This window comes from Pristis pectinata, chromosome 7 (genome assembly GCF_009764475.1).
Source record: "Pristis pectinata isolate sPriPec2 chromosome 7, sPriPec2.1.pri, whole genome shotgun sequence".
Lineage (NCBI taxonomy): Eukaryota > Metazoa > Chordata > Chondrichthyes > Rhinopristiformes > Pristidae > Pristis > Pristis pectinata.
In genome coordinates, this window is record NC_067411.1 from 51,273,413 (window position 1) to 51,293,463 (window position 20,051).

General features: G+C 42.2%; 1 protein-coding gene across 3 annotated transcripts in view; it reads left to right on the plus strand.

Annotated features, from left to right (window-relative positions):
- The window catches only part of bnc2 (basonuclin 2), a 550,218-nt gene that overhangs the window by 287,131 nt on the left and 243,036 nt on the right, over nucleotides 1-20,051 (plus strand). For all 3 annotated transcript variants that reach the window (XM_052020463.1, XM_052020461.1, XM_052020462.1), the window contains exon 2: nucleotides 8,987-9,089. In XM_052020463.1, coding sequence (XP_051876423.1) covers nucleotides 8,987-9,089 — 103 coding nt within the window. The remainder of the gene's footprint in view (nucleotides 1-8,986; nucleotides 9,090-20,051) is intronic.

A 20,051-nucleotide genomic window follows, 5' to 3' on the forward strand; every position in this document is an offset into this window, starting at 1 on the left:
TGTGTGAGAATGATTGTGTGTATGTATGGCTGTGTCTTTATGACACTGATTTTCTTTTGTGTCAGTCTGTCTACATGAGTGAATTTTGGTATGTGTATGTCTGTCTATGTGAGTGTGATTTTACATATGAGTGCATGTGTGTGTCTATCTGTTCATGTGAGAGTGATTTTGTGTGTATGTTTGTGTCCATGTGAGAGTCATTGTGTGTGTTTATGCATGTGAGTAATGTTTTATGGTCTATCTGTCTACATGAGAGTGACTGTGTGTGAGTATGTTTGTGTCCACCTGCCTAGGAGAGTGAAAGTGTGTGCGTCTGTCTCCATGAGTATGATTGCGCAGAATGTATGACTTTCTGTGTGTCGCTTTCTTTGTGAGGCTGATTTTTTTGTGTATGTGAGTGTGTGCGAGTGTGTGTATGAGTGTACGAGTGTGAGTGAGTGTGTGTGAAGTGAGTGTATGAAATTGAATGTGTGTAGCTGTCTGTGTGTCTCTAAGTGTGAGTGATTTTGTCTGTGTCTGTGTAAAAGTGATTGTATGTGTGTTTTTGTCTGTGAGAATGACAGTGTGTATCTGTGCATGTGTGTATGTATGAGTTGTGTGTATGTGAGTGATTGTGTGTGACTGTCCATTTGACTGTCTGTGTGTGACTGTGTGTGTGCATCTGAATATATGAGAATGATTTTGTGTGTGTCTGCCCATGTGAGAGTGATTTTGTCTGTGTGTGTGTGTGTGTGTATGTCCATCTGTGTGAGAGTAATTGGGTGTGTCTGCTGATGTGAGATTGTGTGTGTGTGTGAGAGTCCATGAAAAGTGATGTGTGTGACCTTTTGCCCATGTGAGTCTATATGTGTGCGCCTTTGTCTATGTGAGAGCGTGTGTCTATGCGAGTGTGTGTATCTAGGTGAGAGTGTGTTTGTGTCAATGTGAGAGTGTGTGTGATTGTTCATGTGAGAGTGTGTGTGTGTGTGACTCTAAATGAAAGTGTGTGAGAGTATGTTTGTCAGTCTATGTGATAGTCTTTGTGTCTGTCTATATGTGAGGGTGATTGTGTATGTGAGAGTCTGTGTCTGACTGTGTATATGTAAGAGAGTGACAGGGACTGCATATGTGAGAAGCTCTGTGTGCGACTGTCTATCTATGTGACTCTCTGTATGTATGAAAGTGTGTGTATGTGTGACTGTGTGTGCACACTTCCCCCACCTGATGGTTTTGATTGCAAGTTCCCATAACGATGAGAGACGCAGGCAGGCTGGTGTGGGTTCACTTGCTCTTTGGACGTGAGATATAGGCTGTGTCCTGCTTCGTCTAATGAGGTTTCTAACTGTAGAAACCTTTGAAAAGTAATCTCTGCAGATGTTGAATGTTGCAATCTCTGCAGATGTGGAGGAAGGAATTCAGATCATGGGTTGGGAGGCTGTACAAGAATTACCAATGCCTGATCTTATTCAGTTCAGGTGATTGGAAGCTGAAGTAACCATCCATTAAAGGCAGCTCAGTACAGCATTCAAAGCAGGGGTTTAATAATTTTCTGCTGATATATTTTGGAAATTTGCCTTACCATCTTCATAAAATATTTTTATATGTAAGAGAATTCTTCAGAGACAGGCAATAATTGTTTCAATGAGTTATTAAACTTTTTTACTGCTTTCTTAAGCAATTAAAAAGCTTGGGCAGTCATCCCACAATTAGAGTAAAAGATTTCATCGTAATGTATTATTGATTCATCCATGTGTACAAACAATGCTTATTTCAGTCAATCAGACAGCACTTGAAAAACATTATGCATAGAACTAACCGGGGTCTGAACGGTGATGTTAACAAGTTGGTTATGAATGTAGGAGGTATGATGAGCAAGTTTTGGATGACATGAAAATTGATTGTGTTGTGGATAATGAGGATTATTGTCTAAGGATACAGCAGCATATAGATCAGATGGAAAGTTGGGCAGAATGTTGGCTGATGGGATTTTATCTCAACAAGTGTGAAATGATGCATTTGGGAAGTCAAATAGGGATAGGACTTATACAGTACATGGTAGGGCACTAAGGAATGGCTTGATGAATAGAGAGGCCTTGTGGTCCAAGTCCATATTTCCCTGAAGTGGCAACACAGATCGATAGGGTGGCAAAGAAGGCACATAGCATGCTTCTTCATAGGTTGGGATGTTATGTTGCAACTTTACATAATATGTAAAGTTATGTAATATAATGGAATATATTACATGGAATATTGTGTGCAGTTCTGGTTGCCACACTATAGGAAGGATGTGACTGTACTAGAAAGAGTGCAAAGGAGATTCACCAAGATGTTGCCTGGATTGGAGGACTTGGATGAGGTTGGATAGGCTGGTCTTATTTTCCCTGGAGCATAGGAGGCTGAGGGGGTTACCTGGACAGAAGTATTTAAAGGATTATAAGAGGCATAGATGGGGTCAAAATTTTTTTCCCATAGACAGGTATCAAAACAAGAAGGGATAGGTTTATAAGATCCCAACAAGTTTCGAGATGAATGCGTTTTGGGAAGTCAAATGGGGTTGAGCATATATAGTAAAGCAATAGAGAAAGAGCTTTAAAGGGGATCTGACGGGTATGTTTTTAACACAGAGAATGGTTGATATCTGGAATTGCAGTGCCTGAAGAGGTGGTGGAATCAGATATCACTACTTCGTTTAAGAGTTACTAAGACAGATATTTAAGTAGGCAAGGCATGGAAGGGATATGATGCTATTGCAGGCAAATGGGATTATGGTAGATGGACAAAAGGCTTGGCATGGATATGGTGGGCTGAAGGGGCCCTTTTCTGTGCTGTACAACTCTATCAATCTGTTACTGTATGAGTGAGCACATTATACTCATGTTGAAAAATAGAGAAATCGTTAGTTGTGAATACAAACGGAACACAATTTCTACTCTGGTTTTCCCATTTTTCTGAGGAATGTACTCTGACTTTATTTATACACTCTGTCATTCTTTATACTTCCAGTAATGTTTCTTGTAGGTTTCATCCAATTTTGCCCACTGTGAAGTGTGCCATAACAGGATATTGGAAAACGTTTTTGAATTGCTAAGATGCAAACAATTTTCAGAAGCAAATAAGAACTAGGAGTCAAGTAGTAAAATTGTATCTGATATTCGCCTATAGTCAGAGACCATCTTCCCAGGAAAATGAACACTTTCAGAAGCATCAAATGGCTTGTGAGGTCTGCATTCCCTGGAGTTCTGTATAGGGGATGCTGTTTCTGATGTTTGGAATTATTTTCAATTCTCTTTCTAATGCCAATTCCAAAGCAGGTTGTAAACAGATTTCAAATGTTGCAGTTGGCTGATTTTACAAACGGATCCAGGGAACCTCAGTCCTATCTATTGACACAGGGAGACAAATCATCTTCTCATCTGAACTGAGAACTGGCACATCTTCTCAATCATTGCTGCAAAATTAATCAAAAATCAAAAAAATAAAATCATAAAGTCAATGTTTCACTGAATGAATTAAATAACATGCTATTGCATTTGACCCATTGCATTTAACAAAAACTGTTACCTTTTCCCTCCTCTGCTTGCTTTTCCTCTTTGTTCACATGCCGTATCCCTCCTCTCCCTCCATTTGACCTTCCCCTCCCTCCCTCTACTAGTGCTTCCCCTCACTGCATACCCTTCCTCTGCTTATTCTCTTCCACCCCTCCACAAAACTATTCTTTCTCTCTCTCCACAAACCTTTCATCTTCTTGTTGCAAACCACCTCCTCTCTCCCTCTATCAACCCCCTGTATCCCCTCTTCAACTCTCTGACTCTCTCTTTGTAATCCTCTCTGCTGCTCCACCACCACTCTCCCATATTGTCTCACCTTGCGCCACCCTCCTCCCTTTCCACATGCTCTACAAAGTCTTCCCTTCCTTGTTGTGAGGAGATGCTGACATTGGTTCACTTATCCTAACAGTGGATTTGGGGAAATTTGTAGGGACAACATTGGTAGTGATGTTGTTGAACTGGTTTCCTGCTTCTCTTGTAGGTCAAGAAAATAGACTAGACATCACATGTGTATGCTAGTTGTGGGAGGTAGGAGAGAAGGGAAGGGGTACTCAGGGCAGGGAAGTAGGGTTGGGGGGAACATGCAGCAGGTTGAGCAAGGGAGGGTAGGGAGAGTAAGGTTTTGAGGAAATGTAGCTCACAGAACAGATTAGATAAAGTTTTTGGTTTCATTAGAGCTCTGATGAAACATTTCAGTGAGTCAAAACATTAACTGATACTTCCAAATGAAGGGCTTTCAAATGAAGCTTGTCCTTCCATATGAATGCAGTATATGTGCACTGATGCAGTATGTGTGCACTAATTATACATGGATGCAATGTATATTCACACATTGTATAGATATATATATACCTCATATATACTGATGCATTATATTCACACATGGTATACAAAGACATTATATACACACACTTCTCATACACAGTGATGCATTGTATACACACATACGTCTTATACACTTTGATCCCCCTGTATTGCACACATACATTACATAACCACATCTCATACACAGTAATGCATTGTATACACCACACTTATACAACCATGAACTGTATACGCATTGATGCACTTCATGCAACATTATTTATTTTCACACTGATGCGCTGTACATGCACACTGTGAATTATAGAACACACACAGGGCAGGGGGACCCCTTTCAGGCTATTGTGAGAGAGTGATCCAGTTATTCTCACCCTAAACTGCACTTTTCTCTCATAACCCTGCAAATTTCCCCCATGCACGTATTTATTGGATTTCACATTGAAATTTATTATTGAACCCATTTTTACCATCTTTTCGGGTAAGCGCCTTCTAAAGCATAGCAAGTAGCTGCAAAAAACAATTTTTCTTCTATCTCCTCTGGTCACTTTATCATAAACCTACATCCTTTGCCTGAGGGAACTGGTTTCTCTCCATTTGTGCTCTCAAGGTCCTCATGATTTGGAACAGATGTGCATAGTTACTGGGTTGAAATAATAGATTGTTTCCTTCCAAAATCACAGAATGATACAGTGTAGAAAAGAGACCATTTGATCCATCTCTACCTGTGCTTGCTCTTGGAATGGGTAGCTCATTACTCCAGAACCCACAACCTTTTCATTTTAAGTTTATGTGGAACACTCTTTTTGAAAGTTATGATTGAATGGGATTCCATTGCCCCTTCAGGCAGTGTGCTCCAGATGACAACTCACAGAACTATTTCTGCCAGAGCTGGAGTAACTGGTAACTTTCAAGCTGATTGCCTATAACCAGCGGGGTGCTGCATGGATTGATGGTGGGCTTTTGGCTGTTTACAATCTATGCTAATTGTAGAGTGTGCCATAACCAGGTCTGCAACAACATGAGGAGGTTATTCACTTTGGATGGCAGTGAGAACTCAGAGAAGATTCATTCAGCCTTGGGTGGCACTGTGCAGAGGCTCTATCCAGGACAACCTTGGCAAGCTGTGATAGGAGGAAAAGCTGACAGTGGAGCTTCGCCTCCTGTCAAAAGCCCTCAATGAATTTAAGAGACATTTGTCAACAACTAAAAGTGATATTAAATAATGATAAAAAATTTTTTTAATGTATAGAATAACAAAGGTTTTTTAACAAAATATTGCAGATGCTGGAAATCTGAAATCAAAACATGAAATGCTAGAGATATTCCGTAGCACCTGTTGGGAGAGAAGCAGAGTTAATCTCTCAGGTTGATGACCCATTCATTACAGTTTGAGATGAAAGATCCAGAGAATGGGGTAGAGGAAAGAGAAGATCTCTGAGAGATGGAGTCCAAGAGGGATTGAATGACACAAGGAGTGGTAGACACTGGTGAACTACAAAAGGTGATCTGGAGGAGATGTACAGAAGAATAAAATCTGAAATACTAGAACAGGGGAAGTAAACTGAACATTGAAAATGTGACATTCTCAAACATTCAATTTTTTTTTCTCTCTCACATGGAGTAATAGAGCCATACAGCACTGAAATAAGCGCTTTGGCCTACTGCATCCATGCCAACCATCATGCACTTATCTATACCAATCCTATTGTGCATCCCTATCAACTCCTCCTTGATTCTTCTGATATCCACTACGTTGGGGGCAATTTACCATAACTAATAAACTTACCAAATCAATACATCTTTGGATGCAGGTGGCAATGAGTGTGTCTGGAGAAATCCATGCAGTCACAGGGAGAACACGCAAACTCCACACAGACAGTGCCCTTGGTCAGAATCGAATCCAGGATGCTGGAGCTGTGTGGGTAGCAGCCCTGACTGCTGTGCTACTGTACTGTTCTTTCCTTGTTTTATCAGCAACTTTACCCAGTGCTGTTGAGAGGTCGTCAAACTGAAATGTCAACTGTGCTGCTTATGAGCATTCCCCAGCAATTCCAGCTTTTATGACAAAATAATTTTAAAAATGCACAAACATTTAAAAATAATTTAAAATATTAAACTAAAAAAAATATCTTCTCTTACTTTTGGAGACACAGGAGACTGCAGATGCTGGAATCCGGAGCAACAAACAATCTGATGCAGGGTTTCAATCTGAAACATCAATAATTCTTTTCCCCCACAGATGCTGCTTGGCCCCACTGAGTTCCCTCCAGCAGATTGTTCGTTGCTTCCCTCATTTTTTGTCTCCTAAGCCACAGGCCAGGAAGTCCTGAAATCAATGTGCCAGCTATGGTGTGGGAGGTAACTGTCAAAAGCCAGTCTATGCCCCACCTTTGAACTCCATGTAGAGGACCAGTAATGGAGTGTAGTGGACAGATGTGGTGCCATCTGTTGTTTACCACCAAGAGAATGTGGAACTCAACGACCACATGGCATTGATGAAGCCATGAGTTGACAAGGATTGCTGGGCAAGGATTTGATGGAGAAGGAAATAGACGGTTGCACTAATAGATTTAGATCAAGAAAGATTTGTGGAGGCTCGAGTGGAGCATAATTGCTGCTGAAGAATGGTTGGGCCAACCGGTCTGTTTCTGTCACATTAATCTGTGTAGTTAAACGTGTGCATGAGTCTTGAACTTTCCACTCAGAATGGTCTGCAAACAGCCAGCAAACCTGGACATCATTGTTTTAAACAGTGAGGAGAATTGGTAAATGATGGCTCCATCCGCTCTATCAGGTTGAAGTAAAAGATCCCAAGCACCATCTTGGGGAGTTCTCTTCAATGTCCTGGCGAATCCTTTCCTCAATCAATATCATTAAAATTGTTATTGTTATTCTATTGATGATTTGGGGGACATTGCTGTGCACAAATCGCTGGGTTTCCTTTATTAATGTGACTACAGTTTGAAAGTGTTTTCTTTGATATAAAAGTGTTTTAGGATGCTTTAGTATTGTAAAAAGGTCTGTAGACTACCTTTCTGTGTTACTGTTCTATTCCCACAGTGTCTTATAAGCTGCTAGCCCAGGTCAGGAGGTGAATTGATTCCATTGTTAATCAGTGCGAGCTGTGTCACTAATGAACCAGAATTCAGTCATTTACTGAAATGTTGAAAGTGGATCTTCATCTGAATAGCAGGCTCTTCCGTTAAGACTGGAAGAATTAGAACCTTCACTTTTAGCAGATTTATCTGAAATTTCCTATTTACAGTTGATGTTTAGAGAATGTTAAATTGGGGAACAGCATTTGACATTCCTGTTTCATTTCTGGAATCTGGACAACTCTCTGCTTTACATTGTACAGAGGTCTGTAGTGATCTGGGTATTGTCACTGCCCCAGACAATTGCAGTCTGATTATGGTTCAGATTTCTTATCAGATGGTAACCAAGATCATTTTGACAGATTAGGGTGGCACTGCACAAGTGGGAGAATGGAAAGTCTACAGAAATGGATTTTGTTTAAGCTCTGCCCCCGAGTTTGCAGTGACAGCCTGGAGCACTGGTTTGATGGACCGTAACAACTCAAGACTGGCTACAGATGTGGTCTACAAAGTTCAACCTGCCAGATTTTAACCAGAAGTATAACCCATTAGGTGCTTTGACAGTTGTCGTTGTACAGTGCTGAAATGTAATTGAAATTTTTGCTACTGTACGAGTCACTGTATTTTAAATATGATCAGAACTGGGAACAGTGAGGTTACTCCAAGTCTCTGTTTTTCTTCTTTCCTTGCGGTGCCTTGTAAAGTTTGCTCACATGGGACCAGGCGATTGATCGGGGAAAAGAACTAGTTCCAGTGTTAGTGAGAATAGATGGATCATTTTCAGGCTGCCTGACCATAACCAGTGGAGTGCCTCAGGGATCAGTGCTGGGGTCTCAGCTATTTACACTCTTTGTAAATGGTGTAGATGAGGGGCCTGATGTATTTATCCAAGATTGTTGATGATAAAAGCCAGGTGGGAAATTGATTTGTGAGGATGATGCAAAGAGTCCTGGAGGAATTTCTTCACTCAGAAGATTGTACATCTTTGGGATTCTCTCCCCCAGATGCAATACATGTTCAGTCACTGACTAATTAAAGCTGACATTGAGAGAGATTTGGGCAGTAAAGGAATGGAAAGATATGGAGATCAGGTGCACAGTGAATGAAATAGAGTATTTAGTACTAATCATTGAATGGCAGAGTGGCTCAAGGGGCTGAAATGGCCTACTTCTTTTGTCCCTTTTTAAATGAAAAATGTTTTAGAGTTGGCCTTATACCAGAGTTATTGCTCTTGATTAAAACTAAGAATTAAAATTTCCCTTGTTGAGATTTCCATTGGACCTCACTGTCTATCAGGTGGACAGACTGAGGGAGAGAAGCAGGATGATCTGTAAGTAAGTTTGGACATGAAATGGTTTAAACTTTAAGAAAGGTATCCAGGATTGCTCTGAAATTGCTTTAGATCCCAATGGAACCAAAGGAGTCTGCAGGAACAGTGGGATTAAAACGAAGGGCAATCTCAGATGTAAACAAGCATTATAGAGAGTGACTGAGTCTCTTGCGATACAGCTGACGGTGTCCTTTCTCCTTTCCGTCCTTTAGGCCATCCGCTGCACACTGGTAAATTGCACATGTGAATGCTTCCAGCCAGGGAAGATCAACCTGCGGACCTGTGACCAGTGCAAACATGGTTGGGTGGCACATGGTGAGTCAGCACACAGCTTCACACCCGACGTTTTGAGTGATGGCATGTATATATATATATAAAAGTGCACGCATACAAACAGACCAGTCGGTTGAGAATGCTCCATGCAAGTCTCCTCTCCACCCTATGCCAACAAACTCTCACCCATATCCTGCATGCATTTTACCCAGTTTACCTGGAAAGGCATCTCTGTTCTTCACCTCAACCACAAATACCATTCTGGACCAGCCTTGCATGAAGACTGCCTTGTTGGGCTCAACCGTCTCCTCTGTGTCAGAAGTTGTGAATACAGGGAAAATTCCAGGGCTTTAGCACAATTTAGGCTGTCCTTCATTGTCATGATTTTTTGATATAGTGCATTGTCACCTGGAATCTTCTGCCTGAAAGGGTCGGGGAAGCAGATTCAGTGGTAACCGTAGTAGAGAGAAAGGGGAAAAGATTGCATGTCTCTGTGGAAAGATCCATAGAGTAGGATTAATTTCAGATCTGTTTCAAAAGTGTTGACACGGATCAATGGCCAGATGGACTTCTCATTTCTTATCATCTCCAGTTGTAGGCCCATTGTTTCTAGCTGCTCTTGCCCCCAATGAACTTATCTCCTCATACCTCAATTCTATCCTGTCTCCCCCTTGTCCATTCTCTTTCCCACCTACATCTGGGACACCTTGCATGTCCTCCACCATTTTGACAACTTCCAAACTCCCTGCCCCCTGCTGCCTTATCTTCACCATGGACATCCAGTCTTTATATACCTCTATCCCCACCAGGAAGGTCTTCGGGCCCTCCATTTCTTTCTGTAACAATGATCTAACCAGTTCCCCTACACTAACACTCTCATCCACCTGACAGAACTTGTTCTTACTCTGAACAATTTCTCTTTTGATTCCTCTCACTTTCTACAAATCAAAGGCATAGCCAAGGGCATCTGCATGAGCCTTAGATAGGCCTGTTTTTTTTGCTTGCTACATGGAACACTTCTTCCTCCAAACCTACTCTGGCATCCCTCCCCAATTCTTTCTCCACCACTTCAATGACTGCATTGGTGCTGCCTCTTGTACTCAGCAAAATGCATCAATTTCATCATCTTCACTATGAACTTCCACCACACCCTCAAATTCATTTTCACCACTTCTGACACCAGTACAGGAGTTGGGACATTATTTTACAGCTGTTCAAGAAGTTGGTAAGCCACATTTGGAATACTGCATACAGTTCTGGTCACCCTACTATAGGAAGGATGTCATTAAACTTGAAAGGGTACAAAAAAATGTTACATGGATGTTATCGGGACTGGAGGGTCTGAGTTATGAGGAGAGGCTGGATAGGCTGGGAATTATTTTCCCTGGAGAGTAGGAAGATGAGAGGTGACTTCATAGAGGTTTATAAAATCATAATGTAAATAGCCGCAAGTCTTTTTCCCCAGGTGTAGGGGAGTCCAAACTAGAGGGCATAGGTTTAAAGTGAGAGGGGAAAGATTTAAAAGGGATTTGAGGAGCAACTCTTTCACACAGAGCATATATCATGCATATATAGAACGAGCTGCCAGAGGTAGTGGTAAAGGTGGGTACAATTATGCCATTTAAAAGATATTATGGCAGATACATGGATAGGAAAGATTCAGAGGGATATGGGCCAAATGCCAGCAAATGGGACTAGCTCAGTTGGACAACTTGGTCAGCATGGATGAGTTGGGCTGAAGGGCCTGTTTTCTGTGCTGTATGGCTCTATGATCACTCTCGCTTTTTGTGGATCACTGTCTCCATCTCAGGAGACAAACTATCCACTGACATTTATTTTCAACCCACTAAGTCCCACAGCTACCTTGACTACACCACATCCTACCGTGTTGCCTGTAAAGATGCCATCCTTTTCTCTCAGCTTCTTGATCTTTGCTGCATAAGGTGAAGCTTTCTGCTCCAGGACATCTGAAATGTCCTCCTTTTTCCCGACAAAAGGCTTCCCCTCCAGTTGATGGAGCCCTTACTTGCATTTCCTCCATTTCCAAGAGAGACATTAGGGCATCTCTTCCCTTTCCTAGCCTTTTTTTTCTCTTCTTACCTTTGACCCATCCCCCGGTGGATCTGCTCTCCCCTCCTCTCCTCCCCTGCACCTGCCTATCACTATCTCTTACCTGCATCTACCTATCACCACCCCGCCTCCCCTCTTTTGTCCACCTATCACTGCTCTGCTTTTCCCTTCTATATATTGGGCTTCCCCTTTTCCTATCTTCAGTCCTGAAGAAGGGTCCTGACCCTAAACGTTGACTGCCTGCTTTTCTCCACGGGGATGCTGCCTGCTGAGTTCCTCCAACGTCATAGTGTTTTTTATCTCCATTTCCTAGACGCCTGCTCTTTCTACTGCTCCCCCGTCACTACATCCAGACAGCACAAATTCCCTTCAGCCTCATCTTTCACCCCACCAGCCTTCACATACAGCTCATTATTTTTCATCATTTCCACCCACTGCAACAGGATCTCACCACCATTCACATTTTCCCCTCCCTATCTCTTTCCGTTTTCCACAGGGACCACTCCCCATGACACCTTGATTTCTCATCCCTACCCAAGCGAGACCAAGTGTAGACTCAGCGATCATTTCACGGAACACCTACTCTCTGTCTGCAGTGGCCATCCTGACCTCCCAGTTGCGTGCTATATCAACTCCCCTCCCCGATCCCACAACAACCTGTCAGTCCTCGGCCTTCTCTACTGCTAGGGTGAGGCCAAATGCAAACTAAAAGAACAGCCCCTTGTATTCTGCCTGGGCAGCCTACAACCTGATAGTATGAACAGTCAATTTTCCAGGCTCAGGTAACCTGCACTCCCTTTCTCTCTCCTTCTGGTTCCTGCACTCCCCTCCCCTCACCCCCGCCCCCGTCATCCAGTTTCAGTTTCATTCCCCTCCCCCATCTGGTTCCATCTACTTATCACCCACACCTTCTGGTTCTCAGATTCCAGCAACTGCAGCCGCTTGTGTTTCCATATCACCTTACGGCCTCCCCTCCCCCTATCTGGCTCCATCTGTCCCCTTTTTCTCTCTCTCCTCATCTGTCTGTACCTCTCACCGACCAGCCACTGTCTCCTGCCTGCACCTCGCCTGCTCCCCAACCATCACTTGGTTCCATCTGCCCATCATCTCCCTCTTCATCTGGTTCCACTTATTGCCTGCCAGCACCTGCCTCACCCCTCCTCTCACCTCCTTATACTGGCTATCTCCCCTCTATACCCTCAATCCAAATGCAGGGTCCCAACCTGAAATGTTGACGATCCCTTTGCCTCCACAGATGCTGCTTGACCCTTTGAGTTCCTCCAGCAATTTGTTTTTTGCTCCAGATTCCAGCATCTACAGTCGTTCTTTTGTTCGGACCTCTCCACTGATGATCCCATGCTTATCCAAATCACATTTTGAAGAATGAAATAGATCTTTGTATAAGATGTGAGAAGCGTAAATAGTTTCTTCAGAAATGCATTAGGGCACAAAATGGGTGTTGACAAGCTGTGACTAAATTGGTCAGGGCCTTTATAGATGGCCTTAGTAATCTCCTGGACTCAATTTCATACTGTGATTGGAAGATTTCATTCTGTTCCTGACCTCTTTTAGATTCTTGAATTCATAATATCTCTGATTACAGAATGGACTGCCTGTTTTAAAGGTTTCTATATTCATGATGGTGCTTAATTTCATCATCACATATATTTTGTTTCACAGTATGTCCATTCAACCTTGTTCATGATCCAACAGTCGCTGACTTTAAACTTCCCTGACAGAAGCATGAACTTGCCTTTGCACAAGAACAAAGGAAACAGGAGCAGTGGTGGGTTGCTTGGCCCCTCAAGCCTGCTCTGCCATTCAGTAAGAACATGGTTGATCCAATTCTGTCCCTGCACCATTCTCCCATTCTCTTTCCAAAGCCCCTGATTCCCTGGTAGTTCAAATATCTGTCGGTCTCTGTCTTGAATGTATTTACTAGTCATTTTTTATCTCTTGTTCTGAAAGATCAACCAGTTAAAATGTTTCATTGCACATAACTCTTCATTCATTGCACCTCATGAAACTGATGAAATGAAAATTGGGCAGATTCTACAGTAAACGGACAAGCTGCTCAGATGAAGCTGTTGAACATGTACTTACTTGTCTCGTCCTTTTTTATTTTTATTTTCAAGAAATTTAAGAAAGTTTGTGATGGAAAAAGTGTGGAATAAAATTCATATCCCGCAAATGGGCTGGTTAAACAACTGCTTCCTGAAAGTGTTCCCAATTCATTCAGTAAAAGCATAATAATTATCTGCCTTTTTTATTGCAGACTTCAGGTTTGACTCCTGTCTTAAACTGATTTAATTGATCTCATCGGGGCAGCTTTATAGTATACGCAATTGCTTTTGGATTCTGATCACAGGAGATAATGACATTTAAGCTTACTAATACTGTGCACAAAAATAAACTCCAAAAAAGATATCTTTAAAACTATTGTAGAGTTAGATGCAATGAATCTATTCGGCAGAGGGGCCAGAACTAAAAAAGGTCTCAAAATAAGGGGCTGCCATTCAGGACTGGGATGAGAAGGGATTTCTTCACCCAGGGAGTCGTGAGTCTTTCGGAATTTTCCAGCCAAGAGAGTGGAAGAGGCTCAGTCACGGCATGTATTCAGGATAGAGTTGATGGATTTTTAGATAGTAAATGAATCGAGGGATATTACAGGGAAGTGCAGTGAGGTAAAAGATCAGCCACAATCTTATGGAATGTCAGAACAAGGCACAAAGGGCTGAGTGGTCTGGAGGGCAAGAGGGAAGGGGGTGTAGGGAAGATATGGTGGAGAGGGGAAGGGAGAGAGATTGGAAAAGGGGGGGGAGAGATTTAATAGCAACCTGAGGCACAACTTTTTCATCCAGAGAGTGATCCCAGTATGGAATGCACTGCCAGAGGAAGTGGTTGAGGCTGATACATTAGGAACATTTAAAAGGCACTTGGACAAGTACATGGATGGAAAAGATTTAGCGGGATATGGGCCAAACACAGGCAAATGTGACTGGCTTAGATGGGCATCTTGGTTGGTATGGACTGGTTGGGCCAAAGAGCCCGTTTCTGTGCTGTACAACGCTGTGAGGGAGAGAGATGGGAGAAAGAGAAAAGAAGGAAGGAAGAAGAGAAAGAGAGAGGATACAGAAGAGAGAGAGAGATGGAAAAAGAGATTGGAATAAAGGAAGGAAGCAGGAGTTGGAGAAAGATGGGGATGTGAGAAAGAGGTGAGGAAAAGAGAAAGTTGGGAAGGGAGAAAGGGAGAGATGGGGCAGGCATAAGTGGAAGTCAGACATGGATGAGAAAGGGGAAGATAGAGATATGGGAAAGAGTGAGAGGAAAGGATATAAGGAAGAGAGAGATGGAAGGAGGCAGGGAAATTAGAGGGGGAGAGACAAAGAAAGGACAAGGAAAGAAAGCTGAAAAAGAGAAAGAGAGGCAGGAGGAGGAAGGATGGGGAGAGGGAGAGAAAGCTAGGAGGAGTGTTGGGAATAGAGAAGTAGAGGGATAGAAAGAAAAAGGAGTGATGGGCAAGACAGAGAGAAAGGCAAGGAAGAGAGGTGAGAGCTGAAGTGAAAGAGATGGGGAAAGGAGAGACAGGGAAGAAAGGTAGAAGAAAGATCGAAGTTGGGGGAGGTAGAGGAAAAGGGGAATGTGGGGAGATGGGTTGATGAAAGATACTTGAAGAGAGAGCCTAGATAAATAGCTTTCCTGTAAATTTTGGCAGCCCCTCTGAAAAACGTTTCTTCATTTTTATTGTTCTGGTATCTGGCGGGATGTGTGTCAGGCAACCCTTCAGTGGAAAGTCTGTTGTAGGATCAGAGGAGACAAAAACAGGTGTCATATCTGCGGTCAAAACTCCAAAAGATTTGCAAGAGAGATGATCTGACAATTACATTAATGCTGCTACTTTTATCTGGAGATGTTATTATCTCCTGGTGCTGACTGTTGCATGTCTGCCTCAAAGAGAGCAGAAACGTGATAGTTATTAAATAAAAAGGCCACTCTATAGAGCTGGATTTGGTTCAAAGTTTGGAGCAAAAGTTGCTTGGAGTGTCAAGCAGCACCTTGCCCCTGGCTATGAAATCGTGCTCTTAGCTGAAGTGTCGCTTGGAATAAGATAATAGGAAATGTGATAAAAGTTCCCTTTTTGCGGAGTTTTAATTTATTCTGTATACATGAATGGATGCTGTGTGCAAGATTGTAGGTTATCTCTCTGTGGTGAAGATAAAATGATTATCACACACAGGCAGGCGGCTCAATCACTTTCAATCTCTCTGTATTACTTGAAGCTAATTGGGGTAATTTCCTTATTTTTGTAATTGTGTTAATTGATGAATGTACTTTGCAAAATCAAAGAATATTTAAACACGCCAGTTGGAATAGATGGTGCTTCATTAATGGAGAGTTACTCATTTTCAAATTCACATTTTGTAGGATTATCTTAGTCAAGTAAAGAAAGAAATAAGATGAAATTAAGATATACTTTCCAATAAATGAGAGTACAGATATCAAACAGCACAGTTCTCCGAAAGCAAAGATGGGGTATTTGATGTCCTATCAAAGGGATTTTATTCAGTGAAACTCATACAGTCATTTGAATTACTGCAAACAGATATTTTCCAAAGTTCTGGCAAATTATAATTTAGGATATCTTAAACAGAATTATACATATCTTACTGCAAAATAATATTTTTTCCACCAGAGATGTTGGAAAAACTTGCATTTTGATACATGTTGTTCCAGCCAGTCTCAGTGCAGGAATTTGGGGACATCATACACCCTCCCTTGTGGCTGCCAAATGGTGATGATGATGTGTTCCTCTGTGAGTGATGGAGATGTCCTGCAGGTAATCTAGTTGGAGGAGATCTGGCTCTTTACTGGGTGTGCAGGTGAGAGGAAATGCTCTGCCCTTTCAGGCTTGTCCATTCACAGTTGTGTGTGTGCTGTCACTGTCTAAATTCAGCTAAAATCTCTGACTTTTACAGAAGTCCTTAGCATTGACATGAAAAGCCATCTTCAATAGGTTATTGCAAGGCAGTACTCTCAATCTTTGCAACCAACCTCTGGATTTGTATCGCTTGCTTTTCTTTTTCCTTTCTCTAAGCCAGCTCCTAATTGGAGAAATATTATTCACATTTTCAGGAAGAGCCTCCTTTACTTAACGACTGAAGCAAGAGATCATAGCCATGATTCAACAGGACACTAAAACCGAATGTCCAGTGCAGGAATAGGCAGGACAGTGCACCTGGTTTTGTGCCTGTGGTTATCCTCTCACCCCATCAGCATTCAGCCTGCTTGTTTATCCAGCTTCCACTTAAATCCAGCTACACAGTTCACCTCATCTGCTCCCTGCAAGCTCCACATTTTCACCATCCTCTGCATTGAGAAGTTTTCTTGACTTCCTTCATGGATTTATTAGTTATTATTTTATATTTTTGGGCTCTACATTAGTATTAGCCACCGTGAAAACATTTTCTCCTGTCAAACCCCTAATTGTTTTAAACACCACTATTAGTGACCTCTGTCTTTTATTGGAGGGAGAAGTCCTAGCATGTTCAATCTTTTTCGATGCTTACGACCTCTCAGTTGAGGGCAGCACAGCAGATGGTGCTCCTGCCTCATGGCTCCAGCGACTCGGTTTCGATCTTGACATTCATTGCTGTCTGGGTGGAGTTCTTCTGTTCTCCCGGTGGTTGCTTGGGTTTTCCCTAGGTGCTCTGGCTTCTTCGCACATTCCATTAATTACAGTGATAAAGCTATCAACCTTGAGGGCTGTGCTAATTAACATAGAATCCAAGTGCTTTATAGCCATTGGATGTTTTGTAACTGTTGCAGTGAAGGAAATGTAGCAGCCAATTTGTACGTGACAAGCTCCCACAAGCAGCATTTTGGAAAAAGATCAGATAATCTATTGGATGGGGAGATTCCAAGGACAGTTAGTCTCGGCTTTTTCAGATGGGTACCTATTGAGTACCATTGGTAGAAACAAGGTAGCAGATTATCTGCTGGGATGAGGATTGATTGAGGCAAAGGAAAACATTTTTAAATGTTTAGAAATTTCTTCACTTTGACAGGCACTTGTCATTTTGTGTTCCTCTGTGTGTGTGTGTGTGTGTGTGTGCGTGCGTGCGTGCGCGTATGCACGGGGTATAGATGTTGGGAGCAGAGTGGGCAGTTACTCCATCTTATCAAGTGAAGGAATTGACCTGATTTCAGTGAAACATAGATCCTTTGTTGCAGAAGGAAAGGCTTTCTGAATGGAGGATTTAGAAATGAGAAAAGGTCATTAAACCCTTGACCTTATTCGACTATTAATATAGGTGGAAGCTTCTCTGTATCCTAACCCTGTGGAGCTTCTCTGTATCCTAACCTGATCTCCAAGCCTTAGTTCTTCAGTCCTTCGTACACTTGTGCGACACAAACCTATTAATCTAGTTTGAAATTTTTGATTTGACCCAAAGTGTCAATTGCTTTTTCATTGAACCATGTAATTGTTATACCACAGAATGATGTTGCTCAGCCTATCCAGTCTGTACTCGCTCCAAGTAGAACAATCCTGTCAGTCTTTTTTTGTCCTCCTTCTTTTCCTGTACCCTGCAAATTATTTCTCTCAAGCGCCAATCCAATCCCTTTTTGAAAATCCTGATATATTCTATTTCCACCACCCCTACTGACAATGTGTCTCACATCATAACCACTTTCTGCATAAAATAAAATGTTTTACCCCTCTCCCTTTAACAGTTGACCATCATTTAAATCTGTCCCTGATCCTTGAACTGTTTGCTAATGGGATCAGCTTCCTATCTAAAGCATGAATTTATTGCAAACTAGTGGGTATAAAGGTAGACAAGTCCCCTGGTCCTGATGGGATTCATCCCAGGGTATTGAAAGAAATGGCGGAAATTATAGTAGAGGCATTTGTGATAATTTCCCAAAATTCTCTGGAATCTGGGCAGGTCCTGGCGGATTGGAAGACAGTTAATGTCACACCACTGTTTAAAAAAGGATGTAGGCAAAAGGCAGGTAATTTAATGTCTGTAGTCGGGAAAATGCTTGAAGCTATTGTTAAGGAAGAAATAGTGAGACATCTGGACAGAATTGGTTCCATCAGGCAGACACAGCATAGATTCAGGAAGGGCAGGTCCTGCTTGACAAACTTACTTAGAGTTCTTTGAGGATATAATGAGCGCAGTGGATAGAGGGGAACAGGTGGATGTTGTATACTTGGATTTCTAGAAGGTGCTGCATAAAAAACTTATCCATAAGATAAGGATGCATGGAGTTGGGGGTAATGTATTAGCATGGATAGCGGATTGGTTAACAAATAGAAGGCAGAGAGTTGGGATAAAGGGGTCTTTCTCTGGTTGGCAATCAGTGGTGAGTGGGGTGCTGCAGGGGTCAGTGCTGGATCCACAACTGTTCACAATATAACGTAAGATAATATCTTATATTGTGAGATAATAGTAACATTATCTTATAATAAGAATAAGATTTATTAGTCACATGTACATCGAGACACACAGTGAAATGCATCTTTGTGTAGAATGTTCTCGGGGCAGCCCGCAAGTGTCGCCACTTTACGGCACCAATATAGCATGCCCACAACTTCCTAACCCGTACGTCTTTGGAATGTAGGAGGAAACCAGAGTACCCGGAGGAAGCCCACGCAGTCACGGGGAGAACGTACACACTCCTTACAAACAACAGCCGGAATTGAACCTGGGTCACTGGCACTGTAATAGCATTACACTAACCGCTACACTACCGTGCCTACATCAACGATTTGGAAGAGAGGACGGAGTGTAGTGTATCTAAGTTTGCTGATGACACTAAATTGAGTGGAAAAGCAAATTGTGCAGAGGATGCAGAGAGTTTGCAGAGAGATATAGATCGGTTATGTGAGTGGGCAAGGGTCCGGTAGATGGAGTACAATGTTGGTAAATGCGAGGTCATTTACTTTGGAAGGAAAAAAAGATCAGATTATTTAAATGGTGAAAGATTGCAGCATGCTGTTGTACAGAGGGACTTGTGAGTGCTTGTGCATGAATTGCAAGAGATTGGTTTGCAGGTGCAACAGGTTATCAAGAAGGCAAATGGAATGTTAGCCTACATTGCTAGAGGGATTGAATTTAAGAGCAGGGAGGTTATGCTGCAACTGTACAGGGTACTGGTGAGGCCGCACCTGGAGTACTGTGTGCAGTTCTGGTCTCCTTATTTGAGGAAAGATATACTGGCTTTGGAGGTGATTCAGAAGAAGTTCACCAGGTTGATTCCAGAGATGAGGGGGTTAGCTTATGAGGAGAGATTGAGTTGCCTGGGAATATACTCATTGGAATTCAGAAGAATGAGAGGGGATCTTATAGAAACATATAAAATTATGAAAGGGATAGATAAGGTAGAGGCAAGAAGGTTGTTTCCACTGGTAAGTGAGACTAAATCTAGGGGAGATAGCTTCAAGATTTAGGGGAATAGGTTTAGGATGGAGATGAGGAAAAACTGCTTTTCCCAGAGAGTAGTGAATCTGTGGAATTCTCTGCCCAGGGAAGCAGTAGAGGCTACCACATTAAATATATTTAAGACACAGATAGATAGATTTTTGCATAGTAGGGGAATTAAGGGTTATGGGGAAAAGGCAGGAAAGTGGATCTGAGTCCATGGCCAGATCAGCCATGATCTTATTGAATGGCAGAGCAGGCTCGACGGGTCAGATGGCCAACTCTTGCTCCTATTACGTTCATGTGTTCTTGTATACCTCTCAAATCTTCTCTCAACCTTTCAACTCCAATTTCCCCAATCTAAACCTTGTAGCTGAAATCTCTCATCCCTGGAACTATTCTAGGAAATCTTAACTACACCTTCTCTAGGCCTTTACAACCTTCCTACATTGTGACCAGGCTTGGATGAAATACTTCATTTATGATCTAACATGCAGGTTCGATGTAA